Genomic DNA, 20099 nt, shown 5'->3' on the forward strand with positions numbered 1-20099 from the left:
CACAGTAGGAGGGACTTTGTTTCCCCAATCCCTGCCTTGAGAGCCATTGACTCAAGAGGCATAAGAGAAGAGGTTGCCAGTGAAAACTGAGGCATAAAATTCACTGAGTACCTCAGCCTTCTCCATGCCCATTGTTACCAGTTTGCCAGTTCTTCCACAGGCTGCCTTTTTTGTTTTTTTTTTTTCCTTTGTGACACAGACAGTTCCCTGGTCTTTCCCTGTTATTCCTCCTAGAAAACAAAGACCATCCAGGTGTTACTCCTCCCTCAACCATTGCACACCACACTCCTTCTCCTTTTCCAGGACCCTCACTAGGATGAGGTGCCAACTGCACCTCCATTCCTGGGGAGGTGATGGAGCAACAGATCTTGGAAATTATTTCCAGTTTGTCCTGTGATGGACAAGAAGGTGATGGGGAATAGTGAGCAGGTATGAAGCAATTCTGCCTTTCAATGTATCACACAGGAGGCAGGAGGGTCATATCAGAGGAACCTCCCCAGGGCCAGTGCTCAGAAGGTCTCCCCTCCAGCATTCCAGCCACTCATCCTGACACAGAATTCCATCCATCTTGATGGCAGTCCTGAAGTACTGTTCATTTTCTTCAGTTTTTCCTGAATTTCTGTCACCAGTGAACCCCATTTTACCCTACCTACTGAACCCCCAATGACTGATGCTGTCCCCAGTTTCAGGACCTTCCCAGGGAGTGTGGATCCTGCAAGGACAATCGGGGGAACTCACCCAGTACTGCCTGGGTCAAATGCCATCACCTCACTCACCAGGTGGGGAGCCCACAGGGTCCCACCTGGGCCCCTAGATTACTCTCAAAATGGGTTTGCTTGCATTTTTCATCTAGTTTGTGTATGTGTACCAGAAGGAAGGCAGGAGAAGTTGGCACTACCTAAAACCCCCCTGCTACTGCTAGGGTGCCTCTAAGCTGGGAGCACAAGCAGGGCTCCATGTCACAATCCTATTTTTTCTCTATTAAACTGCCTTTATTGTGAACCACAGGTCTTTTTTCTACCGCTCTTATTTTCTCCTTCCCTGTGGTGCTGGGGGGCAGGGGGTGATAGAACATTGGAGTGGGCATCTGACAGGAGGCTAAGGTCAACCCCTCACCCAGTGACAGGATGACAGGTTTTAATTTGAAAGAGGGTAGATTTAGACTGGATACAAGGAAGAATTTTCTTATGATTAGTGTGGTGAGGCACTGGAACAGGTTGCCCAGAGAAGTTATGGATGCCCCATCACTGGCAGTGTTCAAGGTCAGGTTGGATGGGGCTTTGAGCAACCTGGTCCAAGTTCCCTGCCAACCCCCCAGGCTGGAAGGTTGGAACTGGATGACTCTGAAGTTCCCTTCCAACCCAAATCATTGGGTGATTCTGTGATGAAAACTGTGTTAGCTTTACTAATTACAGTGCTAAGGCAGTCCCTCACCTCAGAGCCAGCAGCAAACACTCAACAGCAAGACACAGAATGGTGTTTGCACACAGCAATCATTCCAGTAGCATCAGAACCAGCACAGGGTCCTTCCCAAAGCACCTGTACCACAAACAAGTGTTTAAATAACAAAATCAAACCTCAGTAACTGTTAGGGGATTCTTACTTGCAATCTTCAATACTAAAATTTGCTGTTTAACTCAGAATGGAGTAGTGATGCATGTACTAATACCAACAATAATATAAAAGCCAAATCATGAGGAAATCTATTACAGGCAGATGTAAAATTATGCAGAAGGTAGAGGCAACAATAAAGCATTCAATGCAAAATAGAAAGGCAATGCCCCTCTAGAGACACAATCAGAAACAGAAAACTGGAGTTAGAAGAGGCACAAAAAAGGGAGAGGAGGCCAAAAAAGGAAGAACTGAAGTAGCTGCGATGAGAGATAGCCAGGCAAAAATGGGACAAAGGAACATTTTATAGCCCCAGTGCAATAAACTCTGGTTATTTGGAACAGTAACTATGTGACACACTCAGAACAGCATTCATCTTCTTTTCTTTGCAGTAGTTAAAATCAACATTTTTGCTTTATTATTATGGTTTAGAAAATACTGCCTGCTCTTTAGAGCTACAACTTGTCTTTAATTCCTGGAACCAGTGGGGAGTTAACCTTTGTGTTCCCAGCTTAAGTGACAATGTCAAGTCAAACAATCTGGACAGACAACAAAAAATTTCCAAATCACTTTGGCTAGCTTCTGTGTATTTTGGACATCTCAGTCGCAAAATGACAACATTTGGCAAGTATTTAATTTGCTGCTAAAACAGTTCCGATGCTGTTTGTGAAGCCAAATAATTTGGTGAGTTTCCATTAAATGTCTGTACAGACCTGGTCCCATATAAGCTGTGTTCTGATGTCCTAACAGCTGAGACAAAACAAATTACAGCCTTTTTATGTGGCTACTCATGACCTCCAGTTCAAGAAGAAAGTGGGAGATGTCCACGTTTCATTTTTTTGCTGACATATTTAGCATTAAGCTTTCCACATTTGCTGTCTTTGCTGTAAGATTCTCCTGTTGATGCCAACATTGTAATTAATTTACAACACATTGTGGACAGTCTCTTCTGAAGAATTACGACACCTCTGAGTCTTGAAAGCATCGCCAGCCCTCCCAGCGGGCTGCCCGGCCCTGAGTGCAGCGCTGCACAGACGCACACCAACGTTCCGCCCAGCGGAGCCCGCGCGTGACTAAACCCAGCTGTGGTACAGGATGAGAGCAGCAGCGCTCACCCAAGGCACCTCCAAGCCACCCTCTTTCGTCACCAGCTGCCCAGGATGTGCTTCCGTCACACTAACTCACCAAACTATCACGTGCAATTTGACATGGCTGAAGGCAATATTCCATTTTTCTGGAGAAGTTTCAGTCAGCTTAGCAGAGGGCTAAACCACACCAAGGGTTCAATCTCTTCATCAGTCACGCACACGAAGGGATGGAGTGCAGCCTCAGCAAGCTTGCAGATGACACTGAGCTGAGTGGTGCAGCTGACACACCTGGAGGATGGGACGCCATCCAGAGGGCCCTGCACAACCTCAACAATCTCATGAGGCTTAACCAGACCAAGTGCAAGATGCTGCCCCTGGGTCAGGGTGACCCCTGTACCAATCCAGGCTGGGCAGGAACAGACCCAGAGCAGCTGTGCTGAGACCTGGGGGTGCTGGGCATGAGAGCTGGGCGTGACCCAGCCCTGCAGTCCAGAGAGCCAAACGTGTCCTGGGCTGCACCTAAAGCCCTGTGGGCAGCAGGCTGAGGGAGGGGATTCTGCCTCTCTGCTCTGCTGAGACCCCACCTGCAGTGCTGCACCAGCTCGGGGGTCCCCAGCACAGGAAGGACATGGCCCTGCTGAAGTGAGGCCACAGGAGGCCACCAAGATGTTCAGAGGGCTGGAGCCCCTCTCCTATGAGGAAAGGCTGAGACAAGTGGTGCTCTGCAGCCTGGAGGAGGCTCTGGGGAGATCTCACTGGGGCTTTCCTGTACTTAAAGGAGGATACAAGAGAGCTGGAGAGGGACTTTTTACAAGGGCCTGTAGTCACAGGGCAAGGGGGAATGGATTCAAATTTAAGGAGGGCAGATTTAGTTTAGATATTAGAAAGAAATTCTTTGCTGTGAGAATGGTGAGACACTAGAACAGGATAACCAGAGAGGTCTAGTGGAAGGTGTTCCTGCCTGTGGCAGTGGGGTTGGAACTAGATGATCTTTAATGTCCTTCCAATCCAAACCATTCTACAGCTCGTGATAGGTTCCCTAATCAGTATCTTAAAGCTTTGAAATTCATCCAAAACTAGCAGATAGAATTCACACATGGTGAATCATCATTCAATTGTGAATTATTTAAGATTTTGGCACTCCTTAGTACTCCAGAAAGAAAGCACAGGAAGCAAAGGGACAGCAATGTATGTCTAAGAGACTCCTAGTTTCAAACTACATCCATTATAGAACACTTTTACAGAAAACTACGGAAAAATTAAGTTTAAGAGAAGTTTAGGAGAAGATGGAGGAAGAGCACACTGTGTATGTCTGAAATGTAAACTGTTTCAAGTGAAAGAAACTACAGGAGGATCTTTGCCCTCTCCTAGATGCCCAAAGCACACAGCACCAGTGCTTGAGAAAGCAAAGCAAAGTGTTGTCACTGACAACTGAAAGCACAACAGACGGAGCTGGATGAGGCAGAAACAACACTGCCAGTTTTCACAGCAAAGATCTTCCTTGCAGGCTTTTACAAAGGATATGATCTGACAAACACTCCTCAGTACATATAAACAACCTTGTCAGTTTTTCTCCTCCTCTAAGCACTGAACACAAGACTATGGCGTGTTTGACGCCTGCAACAAACACTTGGCTTCAAAAGGAGAAAATCTCCTAGTTTTAAGTTAAATATTTATGACTTAGATTTCCTTCCTAAAAGATATGGAATTAATGTTATTGACAATTGCCCAGCATAAATATATTTGAGATTTCTAGCAATCTGTCTCTGAACAGGAAATCACTATAACATTAATAAAAAAAATTAAAATAATTACTTAAGAAAATGGCTGATTGCATGGCTCTAAATGCAACAACATCAAATTTGATATCAAGAAACTTTCAAATTGGACATGAGAAAGGAAGCTTCCATCCCACCAGCATTGCAGGCCTCCAAAAAATCACACACACTTCAAGCACAAATTGGTGAGGATTATGATAGAAAGCCACCTCTGAAAGCTGAAAACTTGATTTTACCCTGTGTTCCTTATAATTTTAAATGCAAACAAATCAATGAACAAAGAAAAAGATGCAAGGTTAAGAGTTTAAATACAGAGATTTATATCTACTCTTAAAAGAAATACAATAAGAATTCTTAAAAAAGGTAAAATGAACTTTATTGCATGTATCATGCCATAATAATCTGGAGATACAAGAATAAATACAACCAAATGTCTATGTTACCGAAGGTGGGAGATAAATGTCTGAATAAAATTGTCCATCAAAATGACATAAATCATCTTGGAGATTACCAAACCATTTGATTTCAAATTCCAAGACTGAAGCAGTTACCAGTGATGATAGTGCTGAAGGGCCTATGCATTTTACCTCACCCTGAAACTCCTCTTTTAGTTTTTCTGGTATAAGATCCTGTCCCATAGCCTGCAAAAAGAGTAAGAAAGAAGGGAATCAAGAAAATAACTTGCAGAGAAAAACCCATCAAACATGGCATTAATAACAGTTCTTTCCGGGCAAAGCCCTTGTCACATGAACCACACACCATCCTGGAGAAGTTTCCAAGCCATGATGGAGTTGCCTGCCTTGGCATTCTGTGCTCAGGGAGAGCTGAGACCAAAGCTCAGCGCTGCACAACCCCTCCAGCTTCAGGCTGCACTTGCACAGAGGGGTTTCACTCTGAACAGCAGCAGAAATCTCAAGCAGCTCTGCATTCAGTGCTCACCTTGCATCAGCATCAACACTGAACTGTTCCTGGGGCATGTCCGAGCAAGGGAAGCAAGGAGAGAAGTTTCTTTTTCCAGCCTTCCCCAACCCTGAGCTAGCCTGTGTGCTACTGCCCTCTCATGGATGCCATGCCTCTGACTGCCTGCAGCCCAGCGGTGGCTTGGCTGTCACCAGCTTAAAGCTGTAATGCTGACAGCAAAGGTAGAATCTAGCTGGCTTTGTTTTGATCCTTACGATAAAAGTCAGAAGCTCTTTAAATAGCACTAAAAATGTTAAATCTCTGTGAAGAGATTAAATGCAATCTTTCTCTCCTCTGTTATTTTTTTAAAACTAGTACATTAAACAAAGAAATGCAAAATAAAGTCTCTGGATTTTTCTGGAAGTACTCAGTACTTTTTATGCAAGTGTTTAATACTGCTGTGGCCATCAAAAGTAATCTGCACTGCCATTTCAAACTAGTGATTCACTTTGGGGCATCTAAAACTCCTGAGATAAAATGTAACTCCCAGGAAATGCACAGTGCTGATGCATCTGCAAATACAAGTCCAGTGAGAAACTGAGCAACACTGCACATTCCAGAAAGGAGACTCTCAGCAGATCAGAGATCCACCTGTGTGACACAGGCCAGGGAAGCACAGGCACCTCTGTCAGTTCAGGTAACACCCTGCCTGCAGCTGCCCCAGCTCATTCCTGTGCTTCCTGGCACACTTAGTGAGCTCAGGGGAGTGTCATGCTTTGAGCACAACCAGCCCACACAGAGAACTCAGACCCTGCACACAATGAAATATCCTCTTACTTTGGTCATCAACAGCAAGGAGTTTCCATCGAAACCAAGTAGAGCCACTTTGTCATCAATTTCTTTCTGACATTTTCTGTTATTCTCTAGCACAAAGGACAACTGTTGTGACTGGGTAAGCTGAAGTAAAAGCCTGCAATGAGAAAGACAGTTAAAAATTGGCACAGCTGGAAAAAGAGTAAGGAAGCAGACCTAAAAACAACCAAAATGGTTAATACTTTAATTAATTAAATACTTTAAAACAGCTCTTCTTCCTGACTTTTGCCTACTGCAAAGAAGTCAATACATGTGTATCAATCTACCATGGATATTGTGTATCTGTGCTATAGAACTACTGAGAAGTATTTTTGAAAAACAATGTGCCAATAGCTCTGGTTGCTCTATGCAAACATTTCTGTCCCCATATATTCATCACACCATTCAAAAGTGAGCCTGGGACCTGTGAGGCATCTTGTCCTTACTATGGCCTAACAAGACAGCAGCACATTTGTGCCTATGGAACCTGAAAAGCTACAAATGTGAGGGTTAGGGCAAATATCAAACATCCTCCCACCCAGGCCAATCCTGGATTACTTTCTAAAAGCATTCACCAGTTTTATGTTCCAGGCAGTGCCCCAGAAGTCACAACCATGACCTGCTGAAGGTTACACACTCTGCCCACAGCAGGGTTTGATGTCACACAGGGTCCTGTCACCAACTGCTGGACCAGCAAGAACAGTGGCAGTTCCAGAGCCCTCCTCAGACAAGGACTGCAAAACTGGGCAGCAGAGGAAATACCCAGGTATCTCTGCATTTGTCTCAAATCCACTCTCAGACAGATTAAAGGTATTATGCTTATTTTACACTTCTAGGAACTTGAGAGACATATTGCACTATCTCCTGTGAACTCAATGAAATTCACAATGGGCATTATTGCAGAGATAAATATCAGTTTTAGAGAATTTATGAGGGTCTAGAGAAGGGCCACAAAGGTGATCAAAGGCCTGGGAAGCCTGCCATTTGGAACAGGCTGAGAGAACTGGGTTTGGCCAGATTTGAGAAAAGAAGGCTTAGGGAAGACCTCCTCACCATGTTTCAGTATTTAAAAGGCAGCTACAAAAAAGATGGAGACTCCCTTTATACAGGGAACCACATGGAAAAGATGAAGGACAGTAGGTAAAAATGTTAATTCTGGGCAGATTCCAACTGGACACAAGAGGAAAGTATTTTACAATGAGATCAGTCATTGGAATAATCTCCTCAACAAAGTTGTGCATTTCCCTGTGTTGGACATTTTTAAGATTCAGCTAGACTGGGTGCTGGGCCATCTTGCCTAGATCATGCTTTTGCCAAGAAAGGATGACCCTTGAGGTTCCTTCCAACCTGGAATTCCATCATTCTACAATACTTAACCAAAGGACCGTTAGAACTTAGCAGTATTGTTGCTGAAAATGTGTTTAATTCAAGCTTTATGCAAAAAGAAAAAACAACAAACTTTTTTATCCCATTTACTGAAGTTAAGTGAAGCTGGTATTATAATAATGGTGTGCATTTTTAAGGAAAAGACTCAAGAACTGAGATGAAAACTTTCATTTGAACACTATAAACATCAAAATTTACAAATGCGATTTTCTCAGTTAAAAACTTCACTGAATTTTCAGATGGTGTGTTGGTTCCAAGCAAAAATGGAAATTATTTTTAATTTATAAAGTAATTTTGTTTCAAAATTTGCATCAACATAGTATCAAAAAAAAGTTTCAATGAAAATTAAACAAAAAATACTCCAGTTTTTTTTCAAAACTAAGAGAGTCAATTATTCATGATGCATCAACAGAGAACCTTATTGCCTACAAAAAGCAGTGCTAACATCCCTTTTCCAGGTGCAATTTATCCTGCACATGCATTTGTACAACATCTAGATCCCACTTAAAATCCAACAGACCTGAAAATATTAGACAACCTGCATAAGCCTTGGGCAGGGGAGAAGCTTATCCTGGACAAGAGTATCTGCAAATATCAACCACAGTAACACTGTGAAGCTGTGCAGCCAAGCAAGGAAATGCCACCCTTTAGAACTATCTCATTCTGAACCATACACACTGAAACAAGCTACACAAATTATTAATATAAATGTACCTTCGATATTCAGTATCAGTACTAAATCAGTGAACTTCTTCCAAGTAGCAATTAAAGTCTTCATCTCTTAGTCTGGAGTACAGTTAAAAGCTGCTATTTGGGCTTTTTTCATTGCTTAAGTCTTACCCCAGCAGGGCGGTTATAAAGCGTTCTCTGTAAACATTTCTGGACATTCATAAGATGCCTTTAAAAACATTCAATGACTGATACATTACTGTGAGGCAAGAGGGGGGGAAAAACATCCAAGATTATTTTAACAAAACCAGTTCCTAATTATCTCTTTGAAAGATTATGTTTTGGGGATTTTTGCTGCACGCAAGAGTTTTAGGAAGAGGGAAAAGAAAAGGAAAGAACATTTTAATGCAGCCCTGTCAATCAGTTGTCACAGAGTTCATTTTCCAGCCTCATCCATTATGCAGATTGGGGTATCATTATAAAATACATTTTCACTCAAGCATGAGGCTTCAAGCAAATAAGACAGGTGGCACTCACAGAAGGAAGACTGGCTATGCCTTCCCTTTGGGCACTTCTGCATCTTTAACACCAGACCAGGGAACAGCAATGGTCTAGCAGGAGCATTTGTTGAAGAACAGACCCTTTTGTATATAATTACTTGAAAAGATTTATAAGCTCATTAAAAAACTCTTTACTTGTCAGCTGTGCATGACACTGGTTTACTCTTTCCACTCAGATTCAGCCTCTTCACAGCCACCACACTAAGCAGATTTTGCATTTTAGATCTGAAGCAACAGTAGGGTGCTTCTAAGTTAGTGTTGAAACAAACACTTAAATTGAAAATGCAAACTGAAAACAAAAACCGTGAAAAAGATGCTTTACATTGTTCTTGACTGAGAGAACTTATCATTATTCTAAGAATATTATTCTAAGGATACATTGAGTTACCTTGCTCTGATAAACGAGGCACATGCTTTTATCCCAACTTTCTTTAACATGCTCTGCTTCCAGGCCTTGGAGCCTGCACATTTCTCTTTGTCTGTCCATTGTTCCAGTTCTCCTGAAGTGCAGAGGAATTCTTTCACTACTTGGCTGCTGGGACGAGTCACTGCATTCTCCCCCTTTGTTTCTGCAGCGAGGCTGAACCAAGGGCCTTCCTTCTGGCTCTCTGATCTGTGAGGCTGCAGATTAATCTCTCTGCCAGTCGATGTTTGGAAACTGCTATTACTTACACAAACCTCTTCAGACTGATTTAGATTTGCTTCTGGAATGACCAATGGAGACAAATTCTGCAGAAGGCTCATATAAGCTTCAGCAAGTAACTTCCAGAACCAGGGATTGAAAGGATGTAAGCAGATCAGTTGCTGCAGACACATTATCTTTTTTTCTACGTTTTCCAGCCCCTGGTAAATGGAAAACTGCAGGTTGAGAACCGTCGTTAAGTGATCTGTGTTAGTGGCACTGTTTCTCTAGAAACAAAAGATAACAGATTAAAACCAGGAGTAGAACAGAATCATGCTTCAGAGCCTAAGAAAATGTCTCCCTAAATAATGACATACAAATATCACAAGGTAATTTTTAAACTGTACAAAATGGTGCTTTTAATTTATAATGATACAATGGGATACAGATCTTGCACTGTCAAGCTGCCAGCATTCCCTCTAGGTGCCTTGTCCCAGTCTGAGAGGCAACAAGGTCCTAAATGCTGTCATTTATGTGCCTTCAGAGTCTTCTACAGCCTGCCTTTCTTGGCAGCATAAATATCTTTTATATAAAATAAAAATCATCAATAATATTCTAGCAGACTTCAGAGCCTCTGGACTTTTTCCTTTATGGGAAAAACTCAATTTGTGGTTGGATACTCTTCTTGGTGGCAGTTTGGCAGCAACTATATGGAAATAAAAGGGAGTTTTGAACTGTCACTTGTATAGTGGAAAGATTTAAGCACTCATTTATTCCCTTTTTTATAATTCCTATTACATTGCATTAATTCTGCCTGGCAGAGCATGATATTTAGTCCCTTCCAGGACTACCAGTTTCCCTGCACAGGGAGCTCATTGTGGTACAGGGTGTTCCAGTTTCTAAAGAGTGATTATATCTGCAGTGACAGTTACCCTCTGTTTACCAAATACTCTGAGCACTGAACATCCTGAAGGATTATACACATGAAAATTATTTTTCCAGAAAATGGTCTGTATAAAAGAAGTACTGGCAATGTTTTCATGTTCAAAGCCTAAAAGAAAGACTACACTATTTACCATTTTTTCTGCAATATCCAGAGCCTCCTTGTGCCTCCCCAGGCGAGATAAACAGCGAGCCTGGCCCTCCTGGACATCACGCCTCATTGCAATGTTGCTGGCAGGTAAGAGTAGCAGGCAGTCTGAGTATTCACACAGGGCTTTCTAGGAGCGTGACAGGAAGAAAAGCCAACAAAACAGGGAGAGATTTGCATTTAAAAGCAAGCCTGACAGCACATTTTCTTTAAGACTACAGTCACAAAGGGAACTCAGAACCTGAAGTCCACATTTGCATTTCTTCAGACTCAGCCACCACCTGTGAGAGCCAGAGACAAGGCCCCAGCACCACACAGCCAAGCCCAGATGGTGATGAGCAGCCTCAATCCTAACTCAGGCCAGGCAGGATTCACCACACAGCTGTGAATCCTCTTTTCCACCTCTCTCCCACCACCCCTGATCCAGAGGGGATCAGCTACTGCCCTGGCTAATAAGTGACACAAGGCATCCTTTCCCACAGCTCAGTGATCTGAGTGCTCATCCTAAATCTGTGGGGCCTTCTTTCAACACCAGGACATTCTCCATGGGAAGGTCTGAACCTGCAAGTAGCTCACCTCAAATAATCAGTAAGTCCGAGAATACCACAAGGAAGGTGAATCTCCATTGTTCCTGTAGGCTGGTTTTACTGTACTTGAAATAAATATTAATTGGGCTAAGGAAAAAGGCAAGAATGAGCAATACTTCTGCAGCTTAATGCTCAGGGCACTCACCAGGACTCCAATTAACATTTAAATACATTAAATTAAGTATTCAGTGAAGCTAAGTCTGGAATCTTGATTTCTCTCCCTTTGTGTAAGTGCTTAGAGAGAAGACTAGAGAGCAGTGCTCATTCTCCCATCTCTCAAAATGAGTATTTAATTATTCCTTGCAAACTTTAATGGTTCTAACAGAAAGAGCTTCTAAATACCCTAAATACTTCCTAGCAAAACGGCTGGAATATTTTTCTTTCCTGATGCTGAGCTCACATTCATTCTTAAGCAAAAGAGGGAGCTCCCCTCTGCCCAGTGCATGCAGCAGCCACTGTTGAAAATGGATCACAGGGCTGAGGGCAGCCCTGTTTGCCTTGCTATGTGACAAAGGGATATAACCTGCTAAGGTTCAGGCATTATGAATCCTAAGCAGATTCTACAGTCATCTATGTCCTAAAAATGGGCACAGTTTAGATCATTGCTGTCCTTGACATTTCCTATCAAGTGGCCGATCCTGAAGTAAAAAACTGATGATGAGAGAAGAGATTACTATCCCTATTTACGTATTTCCAGCCCTCTTTCTAAGATCAATGCTTCCAAATCAGTAATTTTATGTGCAGTCAAGCTCTGGTTCTTGTTCCACCAGTGATCTAGGTTAGCAATAAAACTGAAAATATTTCTAACATGAATCACTGCAGAAAAGAGTTAGGAAGCAATGGTCTGTTCTGTTTAGCAGCTAGTCTGACCACAGCCTGAGGCAGCTCTGCTATCAGCACCCTTTTATGAATCCCTTTAGGGCATCTCAGCTGAGACTAGAAAATACACGTCAGGTATACACAGGGCTGCAGTAGTGCTGAAATGACATCAGGATCAGTGCCAAATGAGGTACAAAAAGATCTACAAATCCAATGGGTGGGGCAAAAGGAGAAGAGTCAGAAGTCAGCTGAAGGGCTTTGAAATCAGGGAGCCTGGAATGCAAACCACAGGCTGGAAAAAGAAACAACACCTGAAACAAGGCCTGGAGATGCTGATTTCAACCAGGAAACAAGGTAGTGAAAGACTACGACTACAGAAGGCAGGAGAGCACCGCTGGTGAGGAATGCGGCTCAGGACGTATACAGAGGAGACGTCCGGGACCACTGCGGGCAGGAACAGAACGGGCAGAGCTAGAGCGGCCCTCGGGGGGGAGCGAGCAAAGGGACAAACGCGGGCAGAGGTACAGGGGCCCTCCGGGGGGAGCGGGCAGAGGTAAGGACAAGGGCAGAGGTACAGCCGGCCCTCCAGGGGGAGCGGGCAAAGGGACAGACACGGGCAGAGGTACAGCCGGCCCTCCAGGGGGAGCGGGCAAAGGGACAGACACGGGCAGAGGTACAGCGGCCCTCCGGGGGGAGCGGGTAAAGGGAAAGACACGGGCAGAGGTACAGCGGCCCTCCGGGGGGAGCGGGGGCGGCAGGGACCTGGCACAGGGCACGCAGAGGCAGCTCCGCGACCGGCAGGAGCCTGAGAGCCACCGCAGCTTTGCTCTGACAGCGGGGGGAGCTCTGAGGAAGGTGAGCCGCAGCCACGCCTTCGCGGGACACTGCATTATCGCCGGCGCTCAGACACCCACACGCCGGACTCCGAGCACGGCCTCAGACCCCCGCTCTGCTCCGGCGGAGCTGCTGCGGTGCGCCCGCCTGCCTGGGATCAGTTCCGGGGCAGCGCCGCGCTCCTGCCCGGTTCGCTGCAGGCGGACTCCCGGATGGCTCGTGGCAGAACGCAGATCCGCTCGGCGGCCCGGCCCTGCCCGGTCAGCACGAACCTGGAGCGGGATTAACCGCGGCACGGCCGCCAGACCCGCAGGCCGCGTTACTTAATGTACGTTCACCCTGGCGCAGCGCATCGGGGACTGCAGGACCGCCCCCCTCTGTGTCCCCACAACTTCCCCGGCCCCTGCGAGCCCTGGAAATACCTCGAAGTCCCGCTGCCGGAACGCCCAGTCCGCCCGGAACTTGCTGCTCGTGATCCCGCCGGCGCCTTCCCCGGCGTCAGCCGCGCTGTGGAACCACTGCGGGCACACAGAGAGCACACAGAGCCGTGAGGGGCCACGGAACCGCTGCGGGCACACAGAGAGCACACACACAGAGCCATGAGGGGCCACGGAACCGCTGCGGGCACACACAGAGCACACACACAGAGCCATGAGGGGCCACGGAACCGCTGCGGGCACACAAGAGCACACACACAGAGCCATGAGGGGCCACCGAACCACTGCGGGCACACACAGAGCACACACAGAGCCGTGAGGGGCCACGGAACCGCTGCGGGCACACAGAGAGCACATACAGAGCCTTGAGGGGGTGTCAGGGACCCGTTAGGGGCCACCGAACCACTGCGGGCACACAGAGCACACACACACAGACCCATGAGGGGCCGCGGAACCCAGGCACGCAGAGCACACACAGAACCGCCCGTCACGGCCCTCCCTCCCGCCGCCCCGTTCTCCTCACGCAGGGCTCGCAGTGCCTGGCCCCGCACGCAGCCCCGTCCCCGCCGCCCTCCCGCCGCTCCCGGCTGGGCGCGAACAGGGAATCCTCGAACTCCGGGCCCAGCGCCGGCTCCATCGCCGCCGCTGCCACCGGCCCCGCTCGGCGCAGGGGGAGGAGCTCGGTTACCGCTCGCCGAAAGGGAAGCGCTTCCAGCAACGAGCTCAGCTACAGTCCCGCGCCTTGGTACATTAACCGCGTGTTGTGGCGGTACTCTGTCAGCATCTCATCCTGGTAGCTGTGCATAGAGTGAGGGAAATGTGCTTTGGTAACTTTCCCATTTAGTTTCACTTCTGTCTCAAAACAGAAGAACCTACTCTGGGTGACCCTGCCTTGGCAGGGGGTTGGACTAGATGATCTCCAGAGGTCCTTTCCAACCCTATAAAGTCTGTGATTCTGTGAAATTTCAGGCTTTCTACGACAGGCTTTCCCAGAAGACCCTACACTGTGCCATGGGAAGTGGGGACACAGCAAAGCGAGCACTGATCCCAGACCTCCCTCAGGCTGTCAAGACTCAGGCACCGGCTGAGAGCTCTGTGTGCCCCGGCTGCCTGCCCTGCTCCTGGTGCTGCTGTCCCAGTGTGCTGTCCAGTGTGCTGTGTTTGAGGGGTACTGCTGTGCACAGAGGGCTGTGTTTCAGGGGTACTGCTGTGCACAGAGGGCTGTTTCAGGGGTACTGCTGTGCTGGGCTGTGTTTCAGGGGTGCTGCTGTGCACAGAGGGCTGTGTTTCAGGGGTGCTGCTGTGCTGTGTTTGAGGGGTACTGCTGTGCACAGTGTACTGTGTTTTAGGGGTACTGCTGTGCTGGGCTGTTTCCTCTCTCTGGTCTGTCCATCCAGGAAAGTCCATTTTGTCCAATTTAAGCACCACTCAGGTTTGGAGAAGGTGAGCCGAAAAGTACTTCCTTAGCCTGCAAAATGGACTAATGAATTTGTCTATACCAAAACACCTCTTGAGGCCAAAGCAGTGCTGGTATAAATTATTTTAAAGGTTTCCTTCTAGAAAACATGTAAAACATGTGGTTTGCTTTTGTTAGGGTTTTTTTTCTTTTTATGTTCTTAAAATACTCTTCCATACCAGCTGTGACTGGATGACCTGGCATAAATGTCAGGGTAGAAACTCAACTTTGGTAGTTGGATTTGATCAGAAAAATAAAAGCAGATTGCTGTTTGGCAAATAAGCTCTCCAGCACAGGGGAAACTGTTCAGCAATTAAGTCTTGAGAGAATCAGGAGTTTACTTGACATGCTTCAGTCTTTCTGTTAAAAGTATCAAGGTAGGTGAAGACAGTCACTTGTATATGCACATCAAAACCATCTGACTTCCTCCTGCCTGCAGAGAGGCAGGCATGGGGGTCACACTGTGGAGGCTGGCACAAGTGTCTGAACAGTTTCAGCACCTGTAGTGCTCCTCACATACACTGGGCACACACGTTCCCTTTCCCCCTACTCCAGGAGTGGAGGTCATGCTGGAACACACCCATCTGATGAACAAGGCACAATAATCCAGAAAGACAAATAAGCACAAATCAAAAAGAAGAAAATCTAAAAAAAGGAACATGAGTAATCAAAGTGAAATGTGGCCACAGCTTAAAGGAAAATACAAAAAGCAAGGCATTCCCAGGGGCAAATCCCACAGCAGCTGGTTGGCTGCCAGCTTGGATTGCAGAGTCCTCCAGGGCTGGGGGTTTTGACCATCATTTCTTCTGAGGGTACCAACGTGGTCTACAAAAGGCTCTGTGTTGCAATGCCTTTGTCTGGTGAATCAGTGATAGGAGAGCCACAATTCCCGAGTGCCACACAGGGGGCCTAGCAGCTGACTTGTGTTTTCAGTAAGTCATGGGCAAAGTTTTGCCTCTCTTCTTAATTTCTTCTTTCTCTGGCTCTTCCCTACCTCCCCTCAAGACATTTAAAAGGCTCCTCATATATTAGTTCCAGAAATGAAAAAATGCAACTTCAAGAAATCCCTCTGCCTTGTCAGCACCGGCGGTTTGCTCAATTTCTCCCCCAAAATCCAAGCCATCAGTGTAGCTGCCAGAATACAAATTCTCACCATACTTAAGTAAAGCTGTTTGCCGAGTTTGCATGGGATGATTTGCCTTGATGCTGTTAGCCCTGGCTTTACAGAGGAGAAAATATCATCCCTGGAAGAGGCAGCTTTGAGGGAGCTCAGGTACAGGAGCCCTACAAGAGCCTGTGCTGCTGCTGCAGCTGCTCTATGTAGGCAGCCTCAGGGATAAAAAGAAGCTCTAGATGAATCTCTCCCTAAAGGTAGCCAAGGTCTTACTCCACTGCCAGCCAGCAGCTCGGCACATGAACGCTGCACCAATGAAAGTGGCTCCAGTGAGTTGTGGCCTCCAGGCGAGTTCTGTGCATCAGCAAAGCCATTGTGGCTGCTCACACGAGCGTGCCAGTGTGAGGGGCTGTGACCCAGCTTCACCCTGGGTGAGCAGGGGCACACTGGGCAGGCCAGTGCTTCATCTTGCAGTCAGGGTGCCCAGAGACAGCCCAGGCTGTGAACACAACTCCAGTGACAGGCAGGGTTTTTCCACACTATCCTATTGCCTTCTATGGATCTTCTGGGCAGGAAAAGAAAATGCAGCATGGAAGACAGAGTTTGTCTAATGCCCTTCTTCTCCCCATTTCTCTGTCTACTCTGAAGCAAAATTAATTCAGAAGAATCCTCCTCCAGTGTTTCTTTAATTACTGATGTTATTTGTATTGTGATAGCCTCCATGGGTCCTGGCTACATGGGTCTTATGCCAGCACAGACACACCACAAAGGCTTCAGAGACCATCAAGCACTCACAGCAGAAACAAGAAACCTCAGTCAGCAACTACAGCCCTAACAAGATAGGCACTACCCACACACATTGGCCAGGAATAATGCAGCTCACATGGCTTTATTAAAATGTACTGGAAAGCAGCTGCCTTTGGAAAAAAGCAGAAGAGAGAGCAGTTCTCTCCTCAAAGCAAAAGAGATGCCTGTAATGAAGAGGCCAAGTAAGACCCACAGGCAGCATTCCTCAAAGGATGGGGTGGCTCCTGAATTAAGTGGATTCTTCCAGACACTGTGAAATATTCATACCTTGAGGAAAGATTAGTTTTCTTGTTGGATAGTCATAACATATGCTCTTCCCTAAACACACTCATGAAAGGAGAAGAAGAGCAGCTCTTTATTTGCTGACATTGTCTCACTGTGTCCTTGTCTCTTACCTTTTACTTAGATTAAAAGGTCTTTACAGCAGAAACCATCTTTCATCTTCTTTGCATGATGTCACACATAAGGGGATATTGTTGCAAGGGGATATTGTCCATGACTACTGGGAGGGTAGTACAAATAGAATTTCATGGTTTGGGGCAACAGAGGTTATCACTATGAACTGCAAACAAAAAAAGCTCTGATGAGCTCAGATGAACTCTAGCATAACTTACAATGATGACAGTAAGTTCTAGTTCTAGTTTGACACAACAAAAATTGAGTGGGGAGGTGAGGGATGCATTGTGGAAATCAAAGAGAGTGAACTGTTCATTGTTAATAGAAGTCAAAAGCTTCTTAGTGGTTCTTAGGACAGACAGGAGAAGATGCATCCCCCAAAAGAGAGTTCATTTGCCTGCTCTACCTTAAGACAGCGCAACCTTTCAAGCCCCTGGCAAGACATATTAACTAGGCCATAATCCATCCCCCTCAGGCCTCACAAAACCCAATAAAGTTGTTATTGCCAAAAGGGTGCACTGCACACAGATGTGTTCAGCTATTAATGGGTTTTGCAATTATTTTCTGTCTAGTAGGATAAATGATGAGCAGAATGAGTACGCCCTTGGGTTTGACCAGAAAGCTGCTGAAAACAAAAGAGAAAAAAAGCTTTCTGGAAAGATAGAAGGAAGAAAGTGTGGATCAAGTGCTAGAAAGAATCCTAAAGCAGTGAACTTCCCAAGCAAGCTGACACGTTTCCAGTAGTGATGTGACCACGTGTCTGAACTGCTTCACTCAGCCATGGAGTACAAGCACTGAGGTTGGACCTTGCTGCTCTGTGAATACAAAAGCCATGGCAAAGGGTGGTATCACCAGTCTACTGCTCTGACTGGAAAAACAGCCAGCAGAGTCCCAGGCTGGGCATGGTAAGGTTCCTATGCCTCCTTCTACACCCTTTTTTTCAGTTTTATCAGTTTTTCTGAGAACTCATTAACTTGCCCTGGCCACTGTTATGCTTGTTGCTTAATTGCTACTTATGATGAAACCAGGCCACAGAGACCACAGTGGATTTGTTACTTCTCTAGGTTAAAACTTTCCTAGTGCAGTTTTCAGGACTGGGCAGGACCAAGCAACACTGGTGGCAACCCCTCTAGGACACCATTTAAGACCTTTTTGGTAACAACACTGAATAAAATGAGCTGACTTACTACAATATTGATGCCTAGCAAGAACAAAGAGAAACAAATCAAAAGAATTAGAAAAAAAAAAAAAAAAGCTATACTGAGGAGATACAGCCAGGCACCCAGGGCTTCAGGCCTGCCCTTCAGTGACCCTCACAACTCACAGGTTTTTTCTGGCGTTGCTCTGTTTTTCCATATGGATGCTGCCTCCACATGGGAAACAACCAAACTGTTGATTCTGCAGTGCCTCGTTTCCCATACAGCTGTTGCCCTGCTGGAGAGGACTAGTGGAAATTGCTATTAAATTTAGCTTCTATGTCTCCTTATTGCCTTAGACAAGTACCAGTGCCTGAAGAAAGTGAGTCACAGCAGAGGGAAAGCACTGCTCAATGAACACATGCAAACAAAATGCAGAAATCCAGGATGGACTTTGCCCACAATTGCTCCCCTCCCCCAGTAATTGCACATGAAATGCATTTAGAGCAAAGAAGTGTAAAATATACATCAGTGATGCAGCTTTTAACTTTGTGACATCCCTTTGTGGTATCTCCAGGAAAAACGATGAACCCCTTCCATAACAGGGCATCTGTGGGGCTCCAGTTCTGCACGTTGTGGGTGCCCAGAAACTGCACAGAAATTCTTGCAGTTGGACTTCACCTGGAAGCTCTGGCCAGCTGCTGGAAACTCCAGAACTGAGAGCAGTTACAATTGCAATGCTATTTGTACCATCTCTGGGTCAGAACACGTCATTATTACAGGCTGTTTTGTGGGCTCTCTTCCTTGTCAGTCCCTTAGGACAGGCTTTGCTGAAGTTATGGCTTTTCCTCTTTGGCTCTCATTTAGGAAAACTGAAGATCACTAAGAGGAGAATTACTGCCAACACTGACCTTTATTTTCACCCAAAGACACAAATCAACTAGGTGTGATACACACTTTCATTCCCTTTTTCCATCTTTTCTTTCTTCTACCAAATATTTTAAGGTAATGAAGATCAGCTCAGCACTGAACCTGTAAAGAAACACACACGGGGGAGAAATTAGTCACAATGCTAGTAGTTCCTATAATAGCAGTAGAAACATATATTCAAATATTTCATTTTAGAGTATTTGAAGTGCAACAAGTCATTTAACCACTAAAAATGTTATAAACCACTCTCTATCTGATACTAGGGACCTCCACCAGCAGAATTTCAAAGTAACACCAAGCCAACAGGGAACAATTTATAGAGGGGACTTTCTGGCATACAAAGGAAAAAATGCAGCACCCTAAGTGGCTTGGTATTTTAAATTTGCAAAAATAGTGGTTGACTGTATTATTGTGAAAACAAATGTAAGCTGAAAGATGCTGGGAAGAAGGGGCTTGGAAAGGGGACACAACTCACAAGGCCAGCTGATCTCTTGTGAAAGTATCTACTGAATTGCAGCATTTTGGAATTGCTGATAACACTGTAAACAAAAAAAATACCTTTAGAAAAAGGTGACTGCATGCATAATCTGGTGCTTCTTCTAACTCCCTCATTAGCTGATGGATTCTTGAAAAAGCATTCTTTTTACCCAAACAAGTAAAACTATTTGGCCAAACACCAAGCTGTGATGACAACTCGTGCTCATCATCTCTGGTCCTGTGCTTAGGTCACTACTTCAGCTGGAGATGTCATTTTTCAGACTAACGTTAGCTACAGCACAGGAGCAACTCTCTCACTTTAAACACCCTTTTCTTTGCTGGGGGTACATGTGTAAGCACAATGCCAGGTCCTGCAGGAAAATCTCAGGCTCGAGTTCCTCCAGCTGCAGCTCAACAGCTGGAATAGAGGTGTGATGGATGGATCCCAGCAAAGCGAGACAGCGGCACTGCCTCCAGCAGGGAGCGGCTGTGGCTGACGGCACCTTGGGCTCCCGGGAGAAGGACAGAGCTCAACAGCAGCTCTTTCCCC

The 20099-nt window shown here is 45.7% G+C and overlaps 1 protein-coding gene and 1 long non-coding RNA gene across 4 annotated transcripts; one reads left to right on the plus strand and one right to left on the minus strand.

The window, feature by feature from the left end:
• Positions 1–4828: 4828 nt before the first annotated feature.
• Positions 4829–13911, minus strand: CUNH8orf76 (chromosome unknown C8orf76 homolog). Of its 3 annotated transcripts, none has more exons than XM_071421748.1 (6): positions 13757–13911; positions 13219–13314; positions 10543–10686; positions 9233–9753; positions 6215–6347; positions 4829–5118 (listed from the first exon to the last, which is right to left on the minus strand). In XM_071421748.1, exons 1-6 carry the CDS (start codon positions 13868–13870, stop codon positions 4912–4914), a joined length of 1215 nt encoding a protein of 404 aa, XP_071277849.1. In that variant the 5' UTR covers positions 13871–13911; the 3' UTR covers positions 4829–4911. The 3 variants fall into 3 exon arrangements, with proteins under 3 accessions (XP_071277849.1, XP_071277850.1, XP_071277847.1); XM_071421749.1 differs by lacking the exon at positions 13757–13911 and adding an exon at positions 13593–13712; XM_071421746.1 differs by lacking the exon at positions 13757–13911 and having other exon boundaries at positions 13219–13537.
• On the plus strand, positions 13230–14962 carry LOC139587437 (uncharacterized). The gene is made up of 2 exons (XR_011678395.1): positions 13230–13343; positions 13446–14962. It is a non-coding gene; the product is annotated as an uncharacterized lncRNA (long non-coding RNA).
• The last annotated feature ends 5137 nt before the right edge of the window (positions 14963–20099 follow it).

Source organism: Agelaius tricolor, unplaced genomic scaffold (genome assembly GCF_023055355.1).
Source record: "Agelaius tricolor isolate 1412-34295 unplaced genomic scaffold, bAgeTri1.0.p SCAF_2, whole genome shotgun sequence".
Lineage (NCBI taxonomy): Eukaryota > Metazoa > Chordata > Aves > Passeriformes > Icteridae > Agelaius > Agelaius tricolor.